The 20963-nt window shown below is 44.3% G+C and overlaps 1 protein-coding gene across 3 annotated transcripts in view; it reads left to right on the forward strand.

Moving 5' to 3' along the window:
- Nucleotides 1-12662, forward strand: part of LOC139404405 (BCL-6 corepressor-like) — a 77977-nt gene extending 65315 nt beyond the window's left edge. For 2 of the 3 annotated variants that reach the window (XM_071147218.1, XM_071147219.1), the window contains 2 exons: nt 11107-11257; nt 11481-12662. In XM_071147218.1, the coding sequence (XP_071003319.1) occupies nt 11107-11257; nt 11481-11916 (587 nt within the window). In that variant the 3' untranslated portion in view covers nt 11917-12662. Of the gene's footprint in view, nt 1-10978; nt 11032-11106; nt 11258-11480 lie in introns of those variants that run through there. The other variant, XM_071147220.1, reaches the window with a different exon arrangement.
- Nucleotides 12663-20963: the final 8301 nt, after the last annotated feature.

Genomic DNA, 20963 nt, shown 5'->3' on the forward strand with positions numbered 1-20963 from the left:
TGGTAGTGGCAATCAAAGTTGTTTAGTCTGTCTGGGAGCAAGACATCCTGATGGCATTGTGATCTGCGACGGGGCTGGTTTTTATTTTGTAGACCCTGCCACATACGTCTCGTGTCTGAGCCGTTGAATTGCGACTCTACTTTGTCTCTATACTGACGCTTAGCTTGTTTGCCTTGCGGAGGGAATAGCTACACTGTTTGTATTTGGTCATGTTTCTGCTCACCTTGCCCTGAATAAAAGCAGTGTTGTGCGCTTTCAGTTTTGCTCGAATGCTGCCTCAATCCACGGCTTCTGGTTGGGGAAGGTTTTAATTGTCACCGTGGTTACATCACCACCAATAAACTCGCTGACCAAATCAGCGTATACATCAATGTTGTTCGACGCTATCCGGGAAAACATATCCCAGTCCACGTGATCGAAGCAATCTTGAAGGGTGGAATCAGATTGGTCGGACCAGCGTTGAACAGACCTGGGCGGTTCTTGTCTATAGGCTGGGAGCAACAAAATGGAGTTGTGGTCAGATTTGCCTAAAGGAGAGTAAGGGAGGGCTTTGTATGCGTCGTGGAAGTTAGAGTAACAACGATCCAGAATGCTGCCAGCCCGGGTCGCGCGTTCGATATGCTGATCAAATTTAGGGAGCCTTGTTTTCAGATTAGCCTTGTTAAAATCCCCAGCTACAATAAATGCAGTCTCAGTATATGTGGTTTCCAGTTTACATAGTCAAATTATGTTGTTGAGGTGTCTACATGACTAATTATAATCTAAGAGAATTATCTTGGAAGATAATGCGGTTGGCATTTGATTGTAAGGATTTCTAGATCAGGTGAACAAAAGGACTTGAGTTCCTGTATGTTATGATCACACCCCCCCCCTTCTTCTTTACCAGAGAGATGTTTGTTTCTGTTGGGCCAATGCGTGAAGAAACCAGGTGACTGTACCGACTGATAACTTATCCCGAGTGAGCCATGTTTCCTTTCAACAGAGAATGTTAATCTCTGATGTCTCTCTGGAAGGCAACCCCTCATCAGATTTAGTCTACCTTGTTGTCAAGAGACTGGACATTGGCTAGTAGTATACTCAGGAGCGGTGGGCGATGTGCCCTTCTACGGAGCCTGACCGTCTGCCCCTTCTATGGCGTCATTGTTTTGGGTCGTTTTCCAGCAGTCCCCACATATGCTGAGCACTTGGTGGCTGCTTTGCCTTCACTCTGTGGTCCAAACCATCTCAATTGGGTTAAGGTCGGGTGATTGTGGAGGCCAGGTCATCTGATGCAGCACTCAATCACTCTCCTTCTTGGTCAAATAGCCCTTACACAGCTGGAGGTGTGTTTTGGGTCATTGTCCTGTTGAAAAACAAATGATTGTCTCACTAAGCGCAAACCAGATGGGATGCCATTTCGCTGCAGAATGCTGTGGTAGCCATGCTGGTTAAGTGCGCCTTGAATTATAAATAAATCACAGACAGTGTCACCAGCAAAGCACCACCACCTCCGTGCTTCACGGTTGGAACCACACATGCAGATATCATCCTTTCTGCGTCTCACAAAGACGGTGGTTGGAACCAAAAACCTCAAATTTGGACTCATCAGACCAAAGCACAGATTTCATATTGTCACAGGCCGGCTCATAGTCTGTGGCAAAAATGAGGGGATGCGAAAAACAGGTATAGGCCAATCAAAAAGGTTATTTATTATTAACTTTAAACAAAGAAAAAGGAATGAGTGGTGAAAGTATCATAATGTAAAGTGCAGGGATGCGTGAATCTGTTTGTGTGAATATGACTGAGTGAAAACTACGTAAAACTACAAAGGAACAAACAAAACAGGATCATACCTGGAGGAGCAGAGAGAGAGACGAGTGGTTAGTGAAGCAGTTTAAATACCCTGAGCCCAGGTGGCTCCAATCACTAACGACCCTCTGCCTGTAGGAGGAACCGCCCGTGACACCCCCCTCCTTAAAATGAGGGTCCCACCCTCAACCCAAATTTCGGCCCAACATATTCAAAACAATCCAAAGTCCCCTCCCCCCCCAAAAAAATAAGTATACCAGTCCAGTCTCCTAGCAGTAGCCCCGTGTCCCCCAGCTGACTGTCCGCCCCTCAAACTCGGCAGCCCTGGTACCTGGGGAGCAATTTAAGAGGAAAGAGGCGCAGACAGCCCGTAGGGGTCAGCAGAGACAAGATGCAAACTAGGTTAAAGGAGCACGGGACAGAGCATCAGCAATGATATTATCCTTACCACTAATGTGTCTAATATCAAGGTTGAATGGTTGCAAGAACAAAGCCCAACGCATCAGGCGCTGGTTGGGATTTTGCAGGGACCTCAGAAAAATAAGTGGGTTGTGGTCAGTGAACACAGTTAAAAGGGGTCAAACCAGAAGCAACAGACTTTGAAGTGCTGTAAAGCCCAAATGAGACCTAAAGCCTCCTTTTCAATTACAGAATAGTTTTGCTGATATTACATTTCCGGGAGAAGAAACTGACTGGACACTCAACATTGTTATCATTCTCCTGGAGAAGCACAGCCACCTGCAATTTGAAAGGTTTCCCAAAATGTGGTGCTGCCAACACAGGTGCCAAAAACAAAATAGCCTTAACTGCATCAAATGCCTCTTGACACTTGGTGGACCAGAAAAATTCAGCCTTGGCCTTCAACAGATTGTTCAGTGGGGACACTACTACTGAAAAGTTTACAGAAAGCACGGTAGTACCCTGCCATTCCCAGGAAGCACATCAGTTCTTTCTTTGTGGAGGGCTGTGGGAACCGCTTCACAGCCTGGACCTTGGTTTCCACGGGACAGACAAAATCCTGACCAACAACCTTGCCTAGGTATGTGAATGTAGCTTTGGAAAACTCACATTTTGCCAAATTGATAGTCAACCTGGCCCACACCAGTCTTTCGAACAGGGCTTGCACTCTCCAAACATGCTCCTCCGAGGAGTCTGAGTAGACGACCACGTCGTCCAAATACACGGCACGACCTTCCAGACCACCCGATTCATTAGCCTCTGGAAGGTGGCTGGAGCATTCCGCAAGCCATCACTGTATAAGAAAACAAACCAGATGGAGTTGTTATAAAGGCAGCAATCTCACAAGCTCTTTTGGTAAGGGGTACTTGCCAATATCCCTTTAAAATATAAAATTTGCTGACCCAACTTGATCAATACAGTCCTCCATCCTAGGAAGAGGGTAAAGGTCTGCTTTAGTAACATTGTTAACTTTTCTATAATCAGTGCAAGGTCTGAATGTGGAATCAGACTTTTTGACCAAAAGACAGGGTGAAGGCCAATTTGAACAACATGGCTCCGCAATACCATTGTCCAACATATACTGCACCTCTGTTTCCAATTGCAGTCTCTTCTCCTCAGATACACAATAAAATGTATGTTTGATAGGCTTAGCATCTCCGATGTCTATATCATGCTCAATTAAGTGGGCTTGCGATAGTGTCAGAAAACAAAAAAGAGCTACCAATTCATCACATTTGAGTCTAAATTTTCTACCAAAACCCCAAGGTTTTGCAAAGTCTGGGAGTTTTTCAACCGACCTTGTAAGACCTCATCCGAAACCCTAACTACCTCTTCACCCCCTCCACCAAATTAAAGACAAGATGCAGTGACTGGAGCAGCAGTCAACGCTGACCTCACCGCTGGAGTGCCTTCAACTTTGCTTAGATCACATTTTAACAGGTTCACATGGCATAATTTAGAGGACTTCCTATGACTAGGGGTTTCAATAAGATTGTTCAAATCTGACACTTTACGCAACACAGTGAAAGGACCACAGTATTTTGCCTGAAAAGGTGAACTTACAAGAGGCAGAAGAGAAAGTACCCGATCACCGGGACTAAACTCAAGCAGCTCAGCCTGTCCGTCATATTTCAGTTTCTTTCGCCAGTTCACCAGCCCTATACAACTTCAACCTAAAACCATTTACATAGTCAATAAGGTTCTGAGATGGTTCCTCAGGCAAACAACCATCCTGCAACACTGCTAAAGGCCCACGCACCTTATGACCAAACACTAAGTCATTTGGGCTGAACCGAGTGCTTTCCTGCACTACTTCACAAGCAGCTAGTAACAGCCAAGGTAACCCCTCCCAATCTGCAGACAGTTCTGTACAGTATGCACGAAGCAAGGATTTTAAAGTTTGATGAAAACGTTCCAAAGCTCCCTGGCTCTGGGCATGGAACGCAGTAGACTTGTGTTTACCTCCCATTTATTTGCTCAGGTTCTCAAACAGCTTAAAGTTAAAGTTAGACCCCTGATCTGACTGGATGATTTTTGGAATCCCAAATGTTGAAATAAATTGAGTTAACGCTTAAACCTCTTGGAACTACCGCTCCCGGATCCGGGAGAATTGTCATCAACTGACACTAATTAGCATAACGCAACGGACAAAAAAAAAATTAATATTCATGAAATCACAAGTGAAATATATTGAAAAGGAGCTTAGCCTTTTGTTAATCACCCTGTCATCTCAGATTTTGAAATTATGCTTTACAGCCAAAGCAAGACAAGCATTTGTGTAAGTTTATCGATAGCCTAGCTTAGCATTATGCCTAGATAGCAGCAGGCAGCTTGGTCACTAAAATCAGAAAAGCAATCTAATTAAATCGTTTACCTTTGAGCTTCGGATGTTTTCACTCACGAGACTCCCAGTTAGATAGCAAAATGTTCCCTTTTTCCATAAAGATGATTTTTTTTAGCCGACATAGCTTCGTTTGTTCTTCACGTTTGGCTGAGAAATCGACCGGAAATTGCGGTCACGACAACGCCGAAAAATATTCCAAATTAGATCCATAGACAGAAACATGGCAAAAGTTTTTTATAATCAACCCTCAAGGTGTTTTTCAAATATCTATTCGATAATGTATCAACCGGATCAGTTGGCTTCTTAGTAGGATAGAGAGAAACAATGGCCACATTTGTCTATTACGCACATATCAATCTGAGAGCCACCAGCTGACCACTGACGTAATGTTGTCGCTCACACTCATTTTTCAAAATAAAAGCCTGAAACTATGTCTTGTGACACTAGACACATTAGGGAAGCCATAGAAAAATGAATTTTGTTGATATCCCCTTCACTGCTCAATAGGAACGTAGAGGTTTCTAAATAAGAGTCACTTCCTGATTGGATTTTTCTCAGGCTTTCGCCTGCAATATCAGTTCTGTTATACTCAGACAATATTTTTACAGTTATGGAAACATTAGTGGTTTCTATCCTAAGCTATTAATTATATGCATATTTTATTATCTGGTCCTGAAAAATAGCCTGTTTACTTTGGGAACGTTATTTTTCCAAAAATGAAAATAGTGCCCCCTAGTTTCAAGAGGTTAACTACTGATTTTGAAGTTATGGTACGCAAGGAAAAAGCTGCCGGATATCTAGTTGCTTGACACATAAGTTAATAAGTAGCTATGACCTGACTTGGACCTTGGTAAAGGCCCAACACAATCGATAAGATGCTCAAAAGGTTGCCCTATGGCTGGTTTGGCTTACCTGTGCGCTGACACGTATGACAAGTTTTAATAAACTCAGATACATCCCGCTTTAAATGTGTCCAGAAAAAAATAACGGAGTATGCGATCAGAAGTTTTACGAACACCCATATGACCTGCCACGTCACCATGTGAAGTTTGAAACACTTTATTTCGCAAAGTAGTAGGTACAACTATTTCAAAGACTGGTTCTCCTAGACCCTGATCATAGTGTGGAACCCATTTCCTGACCAACAGCCCATCAATAAGAAAATAACACTGAGCACTATTCCTCACCACTGAATCAGGAACAACTTTATCAAACAGATCAGCCAAGGTAGTATCGGCCTTTTGCTCAGCCATCAACCAATCTCTAGAACTAGTCAACTGTTCTGTCTGGAGTTTGACTGGCAACTCAAGACTTTCTGGCTTACTCTCAATCTCCTTACGAGAGGCTGTGCGGGTAACCACACAAACTGGAAATACCTCAGGAGACCGTTTTGATCTGGAGATTCCCTTGCAGGGGACACTGAAGGTTGCTTCTTACAGATGTTTAGTTTGCCATCTGCCCACACCTTACTACCTGCCAAGTCATTCCCCAAAATAATGTGGACTCCCTCTACTGGCAACTGGGGTCTAACCCCCAACATCTACATCACCCTCTACCAGACCACATTTTAGGGTAACTTCATATAAAGGACAAGAGAATGGAACTAAACCCATACCACATACCATTACACAACTGCCAGTATCAGACTCTTTGGAGAATGGCAAAACAGATTCCAGAATAAAATAATCTAAACCTCCAGTGTCTCTTAAGATCTTGATTGAAACATTTTAGTAGTCATCTACCAGGGACACTACACCATCTGAAATAAAGGCTGAAAAATCAATGGGAAGACTGAGAATCAAACTTAACTAGTGGCTGTAACAGGAGCTGCCATCACAGGTTTAACTTGACCTGACTTTTTTTATTTAAGCAGGTGACAATCTTTCTTCCAATGTCCTTCAACTAAACAGTAGTGCCAGGTATTAGCATTAACCAGTGCTTTAAGTCCTCCAGACCCAAACGTCTGAGGCCTTTGGAAAGGAACCCCAGAAAAAGGTGACCTATTCCTAGGAGTAAAGTTATGTCACTGTTTGACTCAAAATGGCTTTTATGTGTTAGCCGGTACTCATCTGCAAGCATTGCTGCATCACTTGGAGACTTAACTTTACATTCATTCATTCATGTATGTAGAAACCTGGTCAGACACAGAATTATCGAACTGTTCAAACACAATCAAATTAGACAGACCCTCAAAAGTACTTACTTCAGAAGCTGTACACCAACAATTAAATGCAGAAGTCAAATCACGAACAAGCTCAGAATAGGTTTGTGAATCTAACTTTTTCCTGTAACGAAAATGTTGACGATATGCCTCTGGCACAAGCTCGTAGACCTTCAGAACTGCTGATTTAACTTTAGCAAAAACTTTACTGTCAGCTACACTCAGCGCTGTAAAAGTCTCACGTGCTTTACCTGTAAGTACACATTGCAACAACATAGTCATGTCCAAATCTGACCAAGCTCTAGCTTCCGCAATACGCTCAAATAAAGCAAAGTATGTGTCTGGATCTGACTCATCAAATTTAGGCAACAAAGATTCTGTGAAACATCAAACTGTGGTAGTCCTTCTGGTCTATTAGCATTTCTCAATCGCACTCTCTAACTGCATTTGCAACAGCTCCCTCTGCGGCTCAAACCTGAAAACTTGCACCCTCACTACTAGCAGACTGACCCCCCCACAAAAAAACATTTCCCTAAGACCCTGCTTTAATCTAGTTTTAAGTTTTTAAAAATTAGCAACAATCTGATGTTCAGAAATGTCAATTAACTGCTCCTTAGTACACAACTCTAAGGCTACCTCTGAAGGAGCTTGAACAAAACTACTCAGAATGGAAGACATTTTCCTCAACCAATACAACTATTACAAATGCTCAACAAAAAACACACAACTCACCTGCTGTCAGTCTGGGTTCAAGGACAGGAGCCACACCCCACTATCCTCCAAAAACAACTAACTAACTGGCCCTGGTCTTCGTGCAGTCACATGTGGTGGGGTTTTATGCACACAAAACCAGTGGAGTGGAAAAGACAACCAGAAACTGCCCCCCCCCCTCCCCCCTCCCTCCCATAACCATGGAGGTGCTCCTGAGCCGATGTAAGGGAAAGGAATGCGCTACACGTTCACTGCCACCTAAAACAAAAACACCACGAGCCTCCTATTGACACTCACTGATAAACCTGAACATGAGGACTCCCACCTGAACAAAACCCAGAAAAACCCAGAGTGAATTGCTAACCAAATTTAGCTACCAAGCTAACTGAACCAAAAGAACACATGGCTCAACGCTCTTCATCAATATTGGCCCAACCAAAACATCCCCTCAAACTAAAACATTTGGCAATCTGAACTAAACTGACCCAAAACAAAACAATCAAATAAGCCAAATTACAAAGACAAACGTATCAATAATAAAGACAGACAACATAGGCAAAACTTTAATCAACTATGACAAAATGTTAGAGTAAACTAAAATACTAAAGTAAGACTAAAGTACAATTAACTTTAACTTACGGATGAGCCCCCACTTGTCACAGGCCGGCTCATAGTCTGTGGCAAAAATGAGGGGACACGAACAACAGGTACAGGCCAATCAAAAAGGTTATTTATTATTAACTTTAAACAAAGAAAAAGGAATGAGTGGTGAAAGTATCATAATGTAAAGTGCAGGGATGCGTGAATCTGTTTGTGTGAATATGACTGAGTGAAAACTACGTAAAACTACAAAGGAACAAACAAAACAGGATCATACCTGGAGGAGCAGAGAGAGAGACGAGTGGTTAGTGAAGCAGTTTAAATACCCTGAGCCCAGGTGGCTCCAATCACTAACGACCCTCTGCCTGTAGGAGGAACCGCCCCTGCACTGCAGAGGGGCCGTGACACAATGTCCATTGCTCATGTTTCTTGGCCCAAGCAAGTCTCTTCTTATTATTCGTGTCCTTTAGTAGTGGTTTCATTGCAGCAACTTGACAATGAAGGCCTGATTCACACAGTCTCCTCTGAACAGTTGACATTGAGATGTGTCTTTTACTTGAACTCTGTGAAGCATTTATTTGGGCTGCAATCTGAGGTGCAGTTAACTCTAATGAATTTATCCTCTGCAGCAGAGGTAACTCATGAGAGCCAGTTTCATCATAACGCTTGATGGTTTTTGCAAATGCACTTGAAGAAACTTTTCAAAGTTCTTGAAATGTTCTGGATTGGCAGATCTTCATGTCTTAGTCATGATGGACTATCGTTTCTCTTTGCTTATTTTAGCATAATATGGACTTGGTCTTTTACCAAATAAGGCTATCTTCTGTATACCACCCTACCTTGTCACAACACAACTGATCGGCTCAAACGCATTAAGAAGGAAATAAATTCCACAAATTATACTTTAACAAGGCACACCTGTTAATTTGAAATGCATTCCATGTGACTACCTCATGAAGCTGATTGAGAGAATGCCAAGAGTGTGCAAAGCAATCATCAAGGCAAAGGGTGGCTACTTTGAAGAATCTAAAATATATTTTGATTTGTTTAACACTTTTTGGTTACTACATGATTCCATATGTGTTATTTCATAGTTTTGATGTCTTCACTATTATTCTACAATGTAGAAAATAGTCCAAATAAAATCCCTTGCATGAGCAGGTGTGTCTAGACGTTTGACTGGGGGTAGTTCTACTAAGCTATTTGGAATTGTTTTAAGATGGTCATACCAAGGATCATTTAGCTTTCTGATTTTGAATTTTAGGACCCCTTTAGGTATATACAAAAATATACCAGTCTCAACGTCAACAGTGAAGAGGCGACTCCGGGATGCTGACCTTCTAGGCAGAGTTCCTCTGTCCAGTCTCAACGTCAACAGTGAAGAGGCGACTCCGGGATGCTGGCCTTCTAGGCAGAGTTCCTCTGTCCAGTCTCAACGTCAACAGTGAAGAGGCGACTCCGGGATGCTGGCCTTCTAGGCAGAGTTCCTCTGTCCAGTCTCAACGTCAACAGTGAAGAGGCGACTCCGGGATGCTGGCCTTCTAGGCAGAGTTCCTCTGTCCAGTCTCAACGTCAACAGTGAAGAGGCGACTCCGGGATGCTGGCCTTCTAGGCAGAGTTCCTCTGTCCAGTCTCAACGTCAACAGTGAAGAGGCGACTCCGGGATGCTGGCCTTCTAGGCAGAGTTCCTCTGTCCAGTCTCAACGTCAACAGTGAAGAGGCGACTCCGGGATGCTGGCCTTCTAGGCAGAGTTCCTCTGTCCAGTCTCAACGTCAACAGTGAAGAGGCGACTCCGAGATGCTGGCCTTCTAGGCAGAGTTCCTCTGTCCAGTCTCAACGTCAACAGTGAAGAGGCGACTCCGGGATGCTGGCCTTCTAGGCAGAGTTCCTCTGTCCAGTCTCAACGTCAACAGTGAAGAGGCGACTCCGGGATGCTGGCCTTCTAGGCAGAGTTCCTCTGTCCAGTCTCAACGTCAACAGTGAAGAGGCGACTCCGGGATGCTGGCCTTCTAGGCAGAGTTCCTCTGTCCAGTCTCAACGTCAACAGTGAAGAGGCGACTCCGGGATGCTGGCCTTCTAGGCAGAGTTCCTCTGTCCAGTCTCAACGTCAACAGTGAAGAGGCGACTCTGGGATGCTGGCCTTCTAGGCAGAGTTCCTCTGTCCAGTCTCAACGTCAACAGTGAAGAGGCGACTCCGGGATGCTGGCCTTCTAGGCAGAGTTCCTCTGTCCAGTCTCAACGTCAACAGTGAAGAGGCGACTCTGGGATGCTGGCCTTCTAGGCAGAGTTCCTCTGTCCAGTCTCAACGTCAACAGTGAAGAGGCGACTCCAGGATGCTGGCCTTCTAGACAGAGTTCCTCTGTCCAGTCTCAACGTCAACAGTGAAGAGGCGACTCTGGGATGCTGGCCTTCTAGGCAGAGTTCCTCTGTCCAGTCTCAACGTCAACAGTGAAGAGGCGACTCCAGGATGCTGGCCTTCTAGACAGAGTTCCTCTGTCCAGTGTCTGTGTTATTTTGCCCATCTTAATCTTTTCTTTTTATTGTCCAGCCTGAGATATGGCTTTTTCTTTGTCACTCTGCCTAGAAGGCCAGCATCCCAGAGTCGCCTCTTCGCCGTTGAGACTGGTGTTTTGACTGATTTACTCCTGACTGTATTTAGTCTTGACATAACAAAGGGGTTGAATACTTATTGACCCAAGACATTTCAGCGTTTCATTTTTAAATTAATTTGTATAAAATTCTAAAACCTAATTCCACTGTGGCATGATGGGGCATTGTGTGTATGCCACTGACACAGCATCTCATGCTGGAACACAACAACGTGGAAAAGTCCAGGGCTGTGAATACTTTGAGTCATTAGAAGAGGGCAGTGGACTTGTGTTATTCTAACTGTGTATCCCTTTCTCCATGTCAGAGTCCTTAGAGGAGGGCAGTAGACTTGTGTTATTCTAACTGTGTATCCCTTTCTCCATGTCTGAGTCCTTAGAGGAGGGAAGTGGACTTGTGTTATTCTAACTGTGTATCCCTTTCTCCATGTCTCAGAGTCCTTAGAGGAGGGCAGTGTGTGTAACATGCTGGCGGATCCTCCAGGACCAGAGGAAGATGACGGGGACAGGAAGGAGCTCTTTGAGTTTGAGTTCTCCAACCAACCCCTCCTCCCCTGCTACAACATCCAGGTGTCCTTGTCGCAGGGGTGAGTGTATACACACAGACACACACACACACACACACACACACACACACACACACACACACACACACACACACACACAGAGAAATCAATATGATTGGATAGAAGCAGTGAAAGAGTACAGAATGAGAGAGTGAGATGAAAGTGACAGATTGTAAACCAAGACCATTTGTTCATCTCTTGTGTGTAAATCCTTGCGGTCCCAAATCCTCCCCCCACCCCCCAGGTCCAGGAACTGGCTTCTCCTCTCAGATGTTCTCCGGAAGCTGCGGATGTCGGCCCGTTCCTTCCGCTCCTCCTTCCCCCACATGAAGGTGGTGACGATGGCCGAGGCAGAGTTTTACCGCCAGGCCTCCCTCTCCCAGCTCTTCTCCTGCCCAGACGAGCTGGAGGGCTTCCAGCCAGACAGCAAGGAGCTGCTGGACCTGGTGGAGGGGAGTGCTGAGCTGGCCGCTCTGCTGGGATCCACCCTGGAGTGCCTGGATGACCGCTGGGACGAACCCCTGGAGGCTAACGTTAATGCTAAGGCTAATGTCAATGGGAACATTAGGGCTATGGCTAATGCTAAAGCTAAGACTAACTCTAAGACTAATGGTAATGCTAAGGCTAACGCTAACAGGAGGTTGTTATCCCTGACCCTGAACTTTGACTCAGATTTCTGAATCCCTACTCTACAGTGGGGGTCTACGATAGGTGAATGAGTAAGATCCCTGCCCTGAGATCTGAGATTAACTCCTGCTCTGGACTGTATGGACGAACGGACAGACAGAGCAGCAGAGACCTGAACGTGTCTGTACATCAAGCGAAGATGAAGAGGCGACTGTAAATTAACTTTTGTCTTATTTTTATAAATGTATTAATATAAGTATAAATATATCTGGAAATGTTATCTTGATTTCTCTCCTGCAATTGTGTGAGCGAGAGTGTGGTTGTGTTATCATGATTGGAAGGTTGTTTGTGTGTTAAACAGTATAATATATGTGTGTGTGTGTCAGTTTATATGCCATAGTGTGTGTCTGAGCACTGAGGCAGCGCTTTGAATGTCGCATTTTTTGTTCATAGGAAGCACATGATGAGGATCAGTTGTATAGTTTTTTGTTCTCCTCAGACAGAGTTAGCACTCTCATCACCCTCGGGGGCTGTTTTGTACCTGTGTTCAATCTGCTTCTCATTTAGTCTCTCATTTCACTTGCAAAACTGAAGAGATGTGTTTTTGTATAATATTAAAGGTTTAAAGATGAGAAGATATTCGCCCTTCGGTACAGAACTTGTACATAACAGGGTGGCTATTGCAGAACAGTAGCAGTTATACTATTTGTGTTTTTTTTGTAATTAAAATATCTCATTTGTATTTATATTTTGCCAGCAAAATTATAAAAATAAATCTTAACATTTGCAAGAAAGTTTATCTGAGTGTTATGCTCCACATTTTGTTATTACTATAGAAGGGTTTACATGGACCCAGCTAATCTTTGAACATAAGGCACATTCTGGCATTTCAAGACCAAATCTGTCTAGCCTGGACCTACGAAGACATCCAGACAGTTAGTGCACATCCAAAGTTGGGCGACTTCAATATTTAATCTGTACACTTTTACCTACATACAGGAGCTACTTGTTTAGCTCCCAAGTGGCGCAGCGGTCTAAGTCACTGCATCTCCGGTTCGAATCCAGGCTGTATCACAACCGGCCGTGATTGGGAGTCCCATAGGGCGGCGCACAATTTGCTCGGCATAGGCCGTCATTCTAAATTAGAATTTGTTCTTAACTGACTTGCCTAGTTAAATAAAGATTAAAATAGTGTAGCTAGGCTGTTCTGAGCCACATCCTGAATGATCAACAATAAGGGGTTGGAGGGGAGAAACAGTAGCCTACGCAAGTAAAGTCAAACTCCCTCAAGCCAAATGAAGCCAACAAAGTAAAGAAAACACACAGCATACCGTTTGCTATGGATAATCACAAAGCTTTGGGGGGAGCACTGCTGCTACCTCACTCTCAAACCAAGGTGCTTGAATTGAGGAGCAAACTGCAGTAGAAGATATTCAGCAACTTTTGGAGGACAATGGAAGTAAATGCAAAAAAGCTTGTTCATTGTTAAAAGTGAAAACACACCGCATGGCGCCGACAGAGATGGTCACCTAACTATTGGATATAAAAGTGATTATGACCAGGAATACAACTTTCCCGAAGCGGATCCTTTGTCATGGGATCTTATCCCAGAGGCCGACCTAAAACAACGAGGTCGCCACAGGAAAGGCAGACGGAGCAGCCTACTAGTCAGACTTAAAAGGCGAGCACACCATCCACCGCTTCTGAGCATATTACTCACCAATGTCCAGTCTCTAGATAAGGTGGATGAAATTAGGGCACGAGTTGCCTTCTAGAGAGACATCTGAGATTGTAACATTCTCTGTTTCAGGGAAACATGGCTCACTCGGGATATGTTGTCAGTCGGTACAGCCACCCGGTTTCTTCATGCATCGCGCTGACCGAAACAAACATCTCTCTGGTAAGAAGAAGGGCGGAGGTGTATGCCTTGTGATTAACGACTCATGGTGTGATCCTAACATACAGGAACTCAAGTCCTTTTGTTCACCTGACCTAGAATTCCTTACAATCAAATGCCGACCGCATTATCTTCCAAGAGAATTATCTTCGATTATAATTACAGTCGTGTACACCCCCCCCCCCATCCTGAGGCTGCATTTATTGTAGCTGGGGATTTAAAAAAAGCTAACTTGAGAACAATACTTACTAAATTCTATCAGCATATCGAATGTGCGACCCGAGCTAGTACCATTCTGGATCATTGCTACTCTAACTTCCGCGATGCATACAAAGCCCTCCCCCACCCTGCCTTCGGCAAATCTGACCAGAATGCCATTTTGTTGCTCCCAGCCTATAGACGGAAACTAAAATAGGAAATGCCGGGCTCAGGTCTACACTGCTCATCTGACCAATCAGATTGCTTCGATCACATGGACTTGGATATGTTCTGGATCGCCTCAGACAATAACATTGATGTATACACTGATTCTGTGAGCGAGTTTATTAGCAAGTGCATCGGAGACAATTAAAACCTTTCCTAACCAGAAACCGTGGATTGATGGCTGTATTCGCGCAAAACTGAAAGCTCGAACCACCGCTTTTAATCATGGCAAGGTGACTGGAAACATGACCGAATACAAATAGTGCAACTTTTCCCTCCAAGGCAATCAAACAAGAAAAGCGTCAGTATAGAGACAAAGTAGAGTCGCAATTCAACGGCTCAAACACCAGACGTATGCGGCAGGGTCTACAGTCAATCATGGATTACAAAAAGAAAACCAGCCCCATCGCGGACATTGACGTCTTGCTCCCAGACAAATTAAACAACTTATTTGCTCGCTTTGGGGACAATACAGTGCCACTGACACGGCTCGCTACAAAAGACTGTGGGCTCTCTTTCTCCGTGGCCAATGTGAGTAAAACATTTAAACATGTTTACCCTCGCAAGGCTGTCTGTCGGCCCAGACGACATCCCTAGCCGTGTCCTCAGAGCATGCGCAGGACAAGCTGGCTGGTGTGTTTACGGACATATTCAATCAATCCCTATCCCAGTCTGTTTTCCTCCCATGCTTCAAGATAGCCACCATTGTTCCTGTTCCCAAGAAAGCTAAGGTAACTGAACTAAATGACTATTGCCCCATTGCACTCACTTCTGTCATCATGAACGGCTTTGAGAGACTAGTTAAGGTTCATATCACCTCCACCCTACCTGATACCCTAGACCCACTCCAATTTGCTGACCACCCCAATAGGTCCACTGATGACGCAATCGCCATCACACTGCACACTGCCCTATCCCATCTGGACAAGAGGAATAACTTCGTAAGAATGCTGTTCATCAACTACAGCCCAGCATTTAACACCATAGTACCCTCCAAACTTGTCATTAAGCTCGAGACCCTGGGTCTCAAAACCACCCTGTGCAACTGGGTACTGGACTTCCTGACGGGCCGCCCCCAGGTGGTGAAGATAGGAAACAACATCTCCACCCCGCTTACCCTCAACACTGGGGCCCCACAAGGGTGCGTTCTCAGCCCTCTCCTGTACTCCCTGTTCACCCATGACTGCATGGCCAAGCACGCCTCCAACTCTATCATCAAGTTTGCAGACGACACCACAGTGGTAGGCCTGATTACCAACAATGACGAGACGGCCTACAGGGAGGAGGTGAGGGCCCTTGGAGTGTGGTGTCAGGAAAATAACCTCTCGCTCAACGTCAACAAACCCCCCCCCATCCACATTGACGGGACAGTAGTGGAAAAGGTTAAAAGTCTAAGTTCCTCGGCGTACACATCACAGACAAACTGAAATGGTCCCCCTTCACAGACAGCATGGTGAAGAAGGCGCAACAGTGCCTCTTCAACCTCAGTAGGCTAATGAAATTTGGCTTGTCATCCAAAACATTCTCAAACTTTTACAGATGCACAATCGAGAGCATGCTGTCGGGCTGTATCACCGCCTGGTACGGCAACTGCACCGCCCTCAACCGTAAGGCTCTCCAGAGGTTAGTGAGGTCTGCACAACGCATCACCAGGGGGCAAACTACATGCCCTCCAGGACACCTACACCACCCGATGTCACAGGAAGGCCAAAAAGATCATCAAGGACAATATCCACCCGAGCCACTGCCTGTTCACCCCGCTATCATCCAGAAGGTGAGGTCAGTACCGCTGCATCAAAGCTGGGACCGAGAGACTGAAAAAACAGCTTCTATCTCAAGGCCATTAAATAAAGCCACTTTAATAATGTTTACATATCCTACATTACTCATCTCATATGTATATACTGCATTCTGTGCCATCTAATGCATCTTGCCTATGCCGCACGGCCATCGCCGGCTCATCCTGACATGACCCTCCTGCGTGGCAAAGCCGCCAGCCATACTGCTCGTTCTGTGCGTGATTTCCTGTAAGACAGGATTCTCAGTGTTCTGCCATGGCCATCGAAGATCCCGGATCTCAATCCCATTGAGAACGTCTGGGACCTGTTGGATCGGAGGGTGAGGGCTAGGGCCTTTCCCCCAAGAAATGTCCGGGAACTTGCAGATGCCTTTGTGGGAGAGTGGGGTAACATCTCACAGAAAGAACTGACAAATCAGGTGCAGTCCAAGAGGAGGAGATGCACTGCAGTATTTAATGCAGCTGGTGGCCACACTTTTGACTTTTGACTCCCCCTTTGTTCAGGGACACATTTTTCCATGTCTGTTAGTCACATGTCTGTGGAACTTGTTCAGTTTGTGTCATTTGTTTTATCTTATATTCGTACAAATATTTACACATGTTAAGTTTGCTGAAAATAAACAGTTGACAGTGAGAGGACATTTCTTTTTTTTCTGAGTTTATTTATATGTACATGTTCTTATTCGTCTCTTTACATTTGTGTGTATAAGGTAGTTGTTGTGGAATTGTTAGATTACTTGTTAGATATTGCTGCATTGTCGGAACAAGAAGCATTTCGCTACACTGGCATTAATATCTGCTAACCATGTGTATGTGACCAATAAAATTTGACTTGATTTGTTTTGATTTGATTTACTGCTCTTGTGGTGGTGTCAGATCTGCAGAGAAAGTAAATCATTTGACATCAAATGTGATAAAGCTGACCAGGGGCAGACTGGGACAAGGATTCTGCCCTGTAATTTTATCCACACCGGCCCACTTCACTGCATGCACACCATCTCGTCAACCCACTCACCCAGTCTGTCTGTGTTAAGCCTTATGTTATTAAAACCAAGCTAACAACTTTGGCTATATTGCAAATTAGTGCCTGTCATAAGTGTTCCCCTGAATGAACACCTACCCTCAGTATTAATTACTGTTACCGGACTTTTCTCCTGGTGTTACTGGTGCCACTAACTTTTACAGTGGGTGGCACCAGCCCTTGATTTGGTCGATGAGTAACCATCTGATAAAGTAATTCATAGTGTTTTATTAAGAAGTATCATAAATAGACTACTGAGCTATTTAAGAAATAAGTTCTGTCATCTAACACGTTCAAGCAGGAATGGATGATTCAAGATATTTTGATGGGAAACCCAATCCAGTGATTGTTTGGGTTGACAATTAGTTGATATTTTACTGTCAAAATAGGACCAGAATATCCTGATCTTGTTGTTCTATAGAGGTACATTTTTGTTCACTAACTAATATCATAGGCTAATGAATTTGGGGAAGTTTATGTTTTATTACTGGTATGTACAGGATGCACATGGTATGCACCGTCCAACTAAACACTTACCTGCAGTTTCCTTCTCGACAATACAACAACAATAAGAAAATAAGAAAAGATAAGAATACGAACATAAAGTAAATGGCTCAGTAGAATATAATACATGTTTTAGCATAAGTATGATACAGGGCACAATTTATAGTCCAATATTTACACATGTATCAGGGAAGGGGGGTTGGGGGACAAGTGTTTAAATTGAGCATTATTAGCAATAGTAAATACGATTCTGGTATCAGCAGTTGTGATATGTGTGAGTGACCGCATGTGTGCTGTTCGCTGCAGCTAGCGGCTGTAACGAGCCGCAACAAACACTCAAACTGGACAGTTTTATCTCAATATTTTCATTCAAAGACACTTACCGACAGTTGTGGCTGCTTTGCGTGATGTATTGTTGTCTCTACCTTCGTGCCCTTTGTGCTGTTGTCTGTGTCCAATAATGTTTGTACCCTGTTTTGTGCTGCTACCATGTTGTGTTGCTGCCATGTTGTGTTGCTACCATGTGTGTTGTCATGTTGTATTGCTACCATGCTGTGTTGTCATGTGTTGCTGTCATGCTATGTTGTGTTAGGTTTCTCTTCATGTAGTGTTGTGTTGTCTTTCTTGTCGTGATGCGTGTTTTGTCCTATATTTTTATTTATATTTTTAATCACAGCCCCGCAGGAGGCCTTTTGCCTTCTATTAGGCCGTCATTGTAAATAAGAATTTGTTCTTAACGGACTTGCCTAGTTAAATGAAGGTTAAATAAAAATAAAATAAATAAAAATAGAAACTGTCTCTGAGCCTGTTGGTATCACACCTCATGCTCTGACACTGTCTGCCTGACAGTATGGGAGAGAACATCTCATGGCTGTGTGGGGTCCTTTGTTGGTATCACACCTCATGCTCTGACACTGTCTGCCCGACAGTATGGGAGAGAACATCTCATGGCTGTGTGGGGTCCTTTGTTGGTATCACATCTCATGCTCTGACACTGTCTGCCCGACAGTATGGGAGAGAACATCTCATGGCTGTGTGGGGTCCTTTGTTGGCATCAGACCTCATGGTCTGACACTGTCTGCCCGACAGTATGGGAGAGAACATCTCATGGCTGTGTGGGGTCCTTTGTTGGCATCACACCTCATGCTCTGACACTGTCTGCCCGACAGTATGGGAGAGAACATCTCATGGCTGTGTGGGGTCCTTTGTTGGTATCACACCTCATGCTCTGACACTGTCTGCCCGACAGTATGGGAGAGAACATCTCATGGCTGTGTGGGGTCTTTTGTTGGTATCACACCTCATGCTCTGACACTGTCTGCCCGACAGTATGGGAGAGAACATCTCATGGCTGTGTGGGGTCCTTTGTTGGTATCACACCTCATGCTCTGACACTGTCTGCCCGACAGTATGGGAGAGAACATCTCATGGCTGTGTGGGGTCCTTTGTTGGTATCACACCTCATGCTCTGACACTGTCTGCCCGACAGTATGGGAGAGAACATCTCATGGCTGTGTGGGGTCCTTTGTTGGTATCACACCTCATGCTCTGACACTGTCTGCCCGACAGTATGGGAGAGAACATCTCATGGCTGTGTGGGGTCCTTTGTTGGTATCAGACCTCATGCTCTGACACTGTCTGCCCGACAGTACGGGAGAGAACATCTCATGGCTGTGTGGGGTCCTTTGTTGGTATCACACCTCATGCTCTGACACTGTCTGCCCGACAGTATGGGAGAGAACATCTCATGGCTGTGTGGGGTCCTTTGATGCTGCGTAACTTCCTCAGGCACCATTTCAAGTAGATGTCCCCAGGGATGGATTGGGTTGTCTTCACCACCAGCTTCCGGTCGTGGATGGAGCAACTCGTGTACCAGGCCGGGGTGCAACCGGTCAAGACGTCTCGATGGTGCAGTGGTAGTATTACTAGAGAGGACCTTGGGTGGCATGCCGAATTTCTTCAGCCGTCTTAGGAAGTAAAGCAACTGTTGCGCCCTCTTTACCTGGTGTTGGTGGTCCATGTCAAAACACATTAACTAGATCGCTAACTCTAAATATAATACCCACTGTTAGTAGCAGTGGATGTATTCATCCAACAGTAAATGTAATGTTCTTTAAAAACTTTGCAGTTGTAGGCTACTACCACGAGACCTATAGTCTAATCCTCGCAATGGCCATTGCACATTTCACGCATGCTGCTCCATATCTCAAAGCCATATCAAATATCTTGGTTGTAAAATAGTAGCTATTGAGCTGGATATTGAGAAATTCAAATTATACCTTCAGAAAGCTGAGACCCTGTTCTCTTTGACAGGGACAAGGGTACAAATCTTCCAAAATTGTGTTTTTCCCACAATTGCATTTTGAAATATTGTGCCCTCGCTGGGGGCGCAGGGGCAGATACTTTCATTACAGGAATCATAAGAATAATGCACTTCACTTTTTGACCAAATCATGGCTTTAGCCGCCCAAAAATAGGACGTTTTGAGTGAAGTTACAATGTAGAATGTGCTCTTTCTACATTAATAGGCACACTTTCTGTTTTTTACAATCCATGATCTAAATGATGACAGAATCAGAGCAGGTCTCTTTGCTGATGCTGCTTTTGACGTTGAATGGGAGTTTGAGTAACCAGAAAACCAAGCCGGCCAATCTTGGTAGGGGGGCCGGCCGTTGCCCACTGATCAGCCAAAGGCTCATTATAGATTAGTATAACAGAGAAATTGCACAAACATCTTTCTAATTAAATATTTACAGGCCCATTGGTCAGCTTTTCATTATTTAATTTTTTATTCAAAATCTATATTTTGTGTGTGTGTCAATTTTGACCAGTCCATCCAACAAAAAATGGTCTAGCCCATCTGGCATTTACCAGAGTTGCCAGAGGACCAATCCGCCCCTGAAGCTGACCTTAAAATGAAATAAACATTTATTGACTTCCACAATTTTCCCTTAACATTCACAAATTATTTTTATTGCGTCGTCCGAGTAAGCCCTAAATGGACCCTGGTTGGTTAATTTATGATCCTATACCCCCACCCAGTGGATGTACTTGATATTACAGGTGAAGAGGACATGGACGATGATGATGTTTTGTTCAACAGTTTATTGAAAAGTCCCTACTTCCGGTATTGATTTTCCTTAGCTGAACATGTCAAAGGATGGAAACAATTAACTACATATTTCAATAGCCATACAATATTTATTTTTTCAGAAATCAATCAATGTTTCTGGCTTTCTGAAAGACCAATTCATGCCCATAATGCATTCCTAGCATCTTCGTGACAATAGGTACAATGATGCAAAAGTGTAAGAATGGTGTTAAATTCAGACCTTCAACTCCTGAGTACATACCTTCGTCTCCTGAATACAAACCAAGTAATCTTATTTTTTAGGTCTTCTTGCTCTCTTGAGAATATTGAATTAGAGTCAGTCGTTAGTGTTGAGCGCGCTGGGGT

Source organism: Oncorhynchus clarkii, chromosome 3 (assembly GCF_045791955.1).
Source record: "Oncorhynchus clarkii lewisi isolate Uvic-CL-2024 chromosome 3, UVic_Ocla_1.0, whole genome shotgun sequence".
Lineage (NCBI taxonomy): Eukaryota > Metazoa > Chordata > Actinopteri > Salmoniformes > Salmonidae > Oncorhynchus > Oncorhynchus clarkii.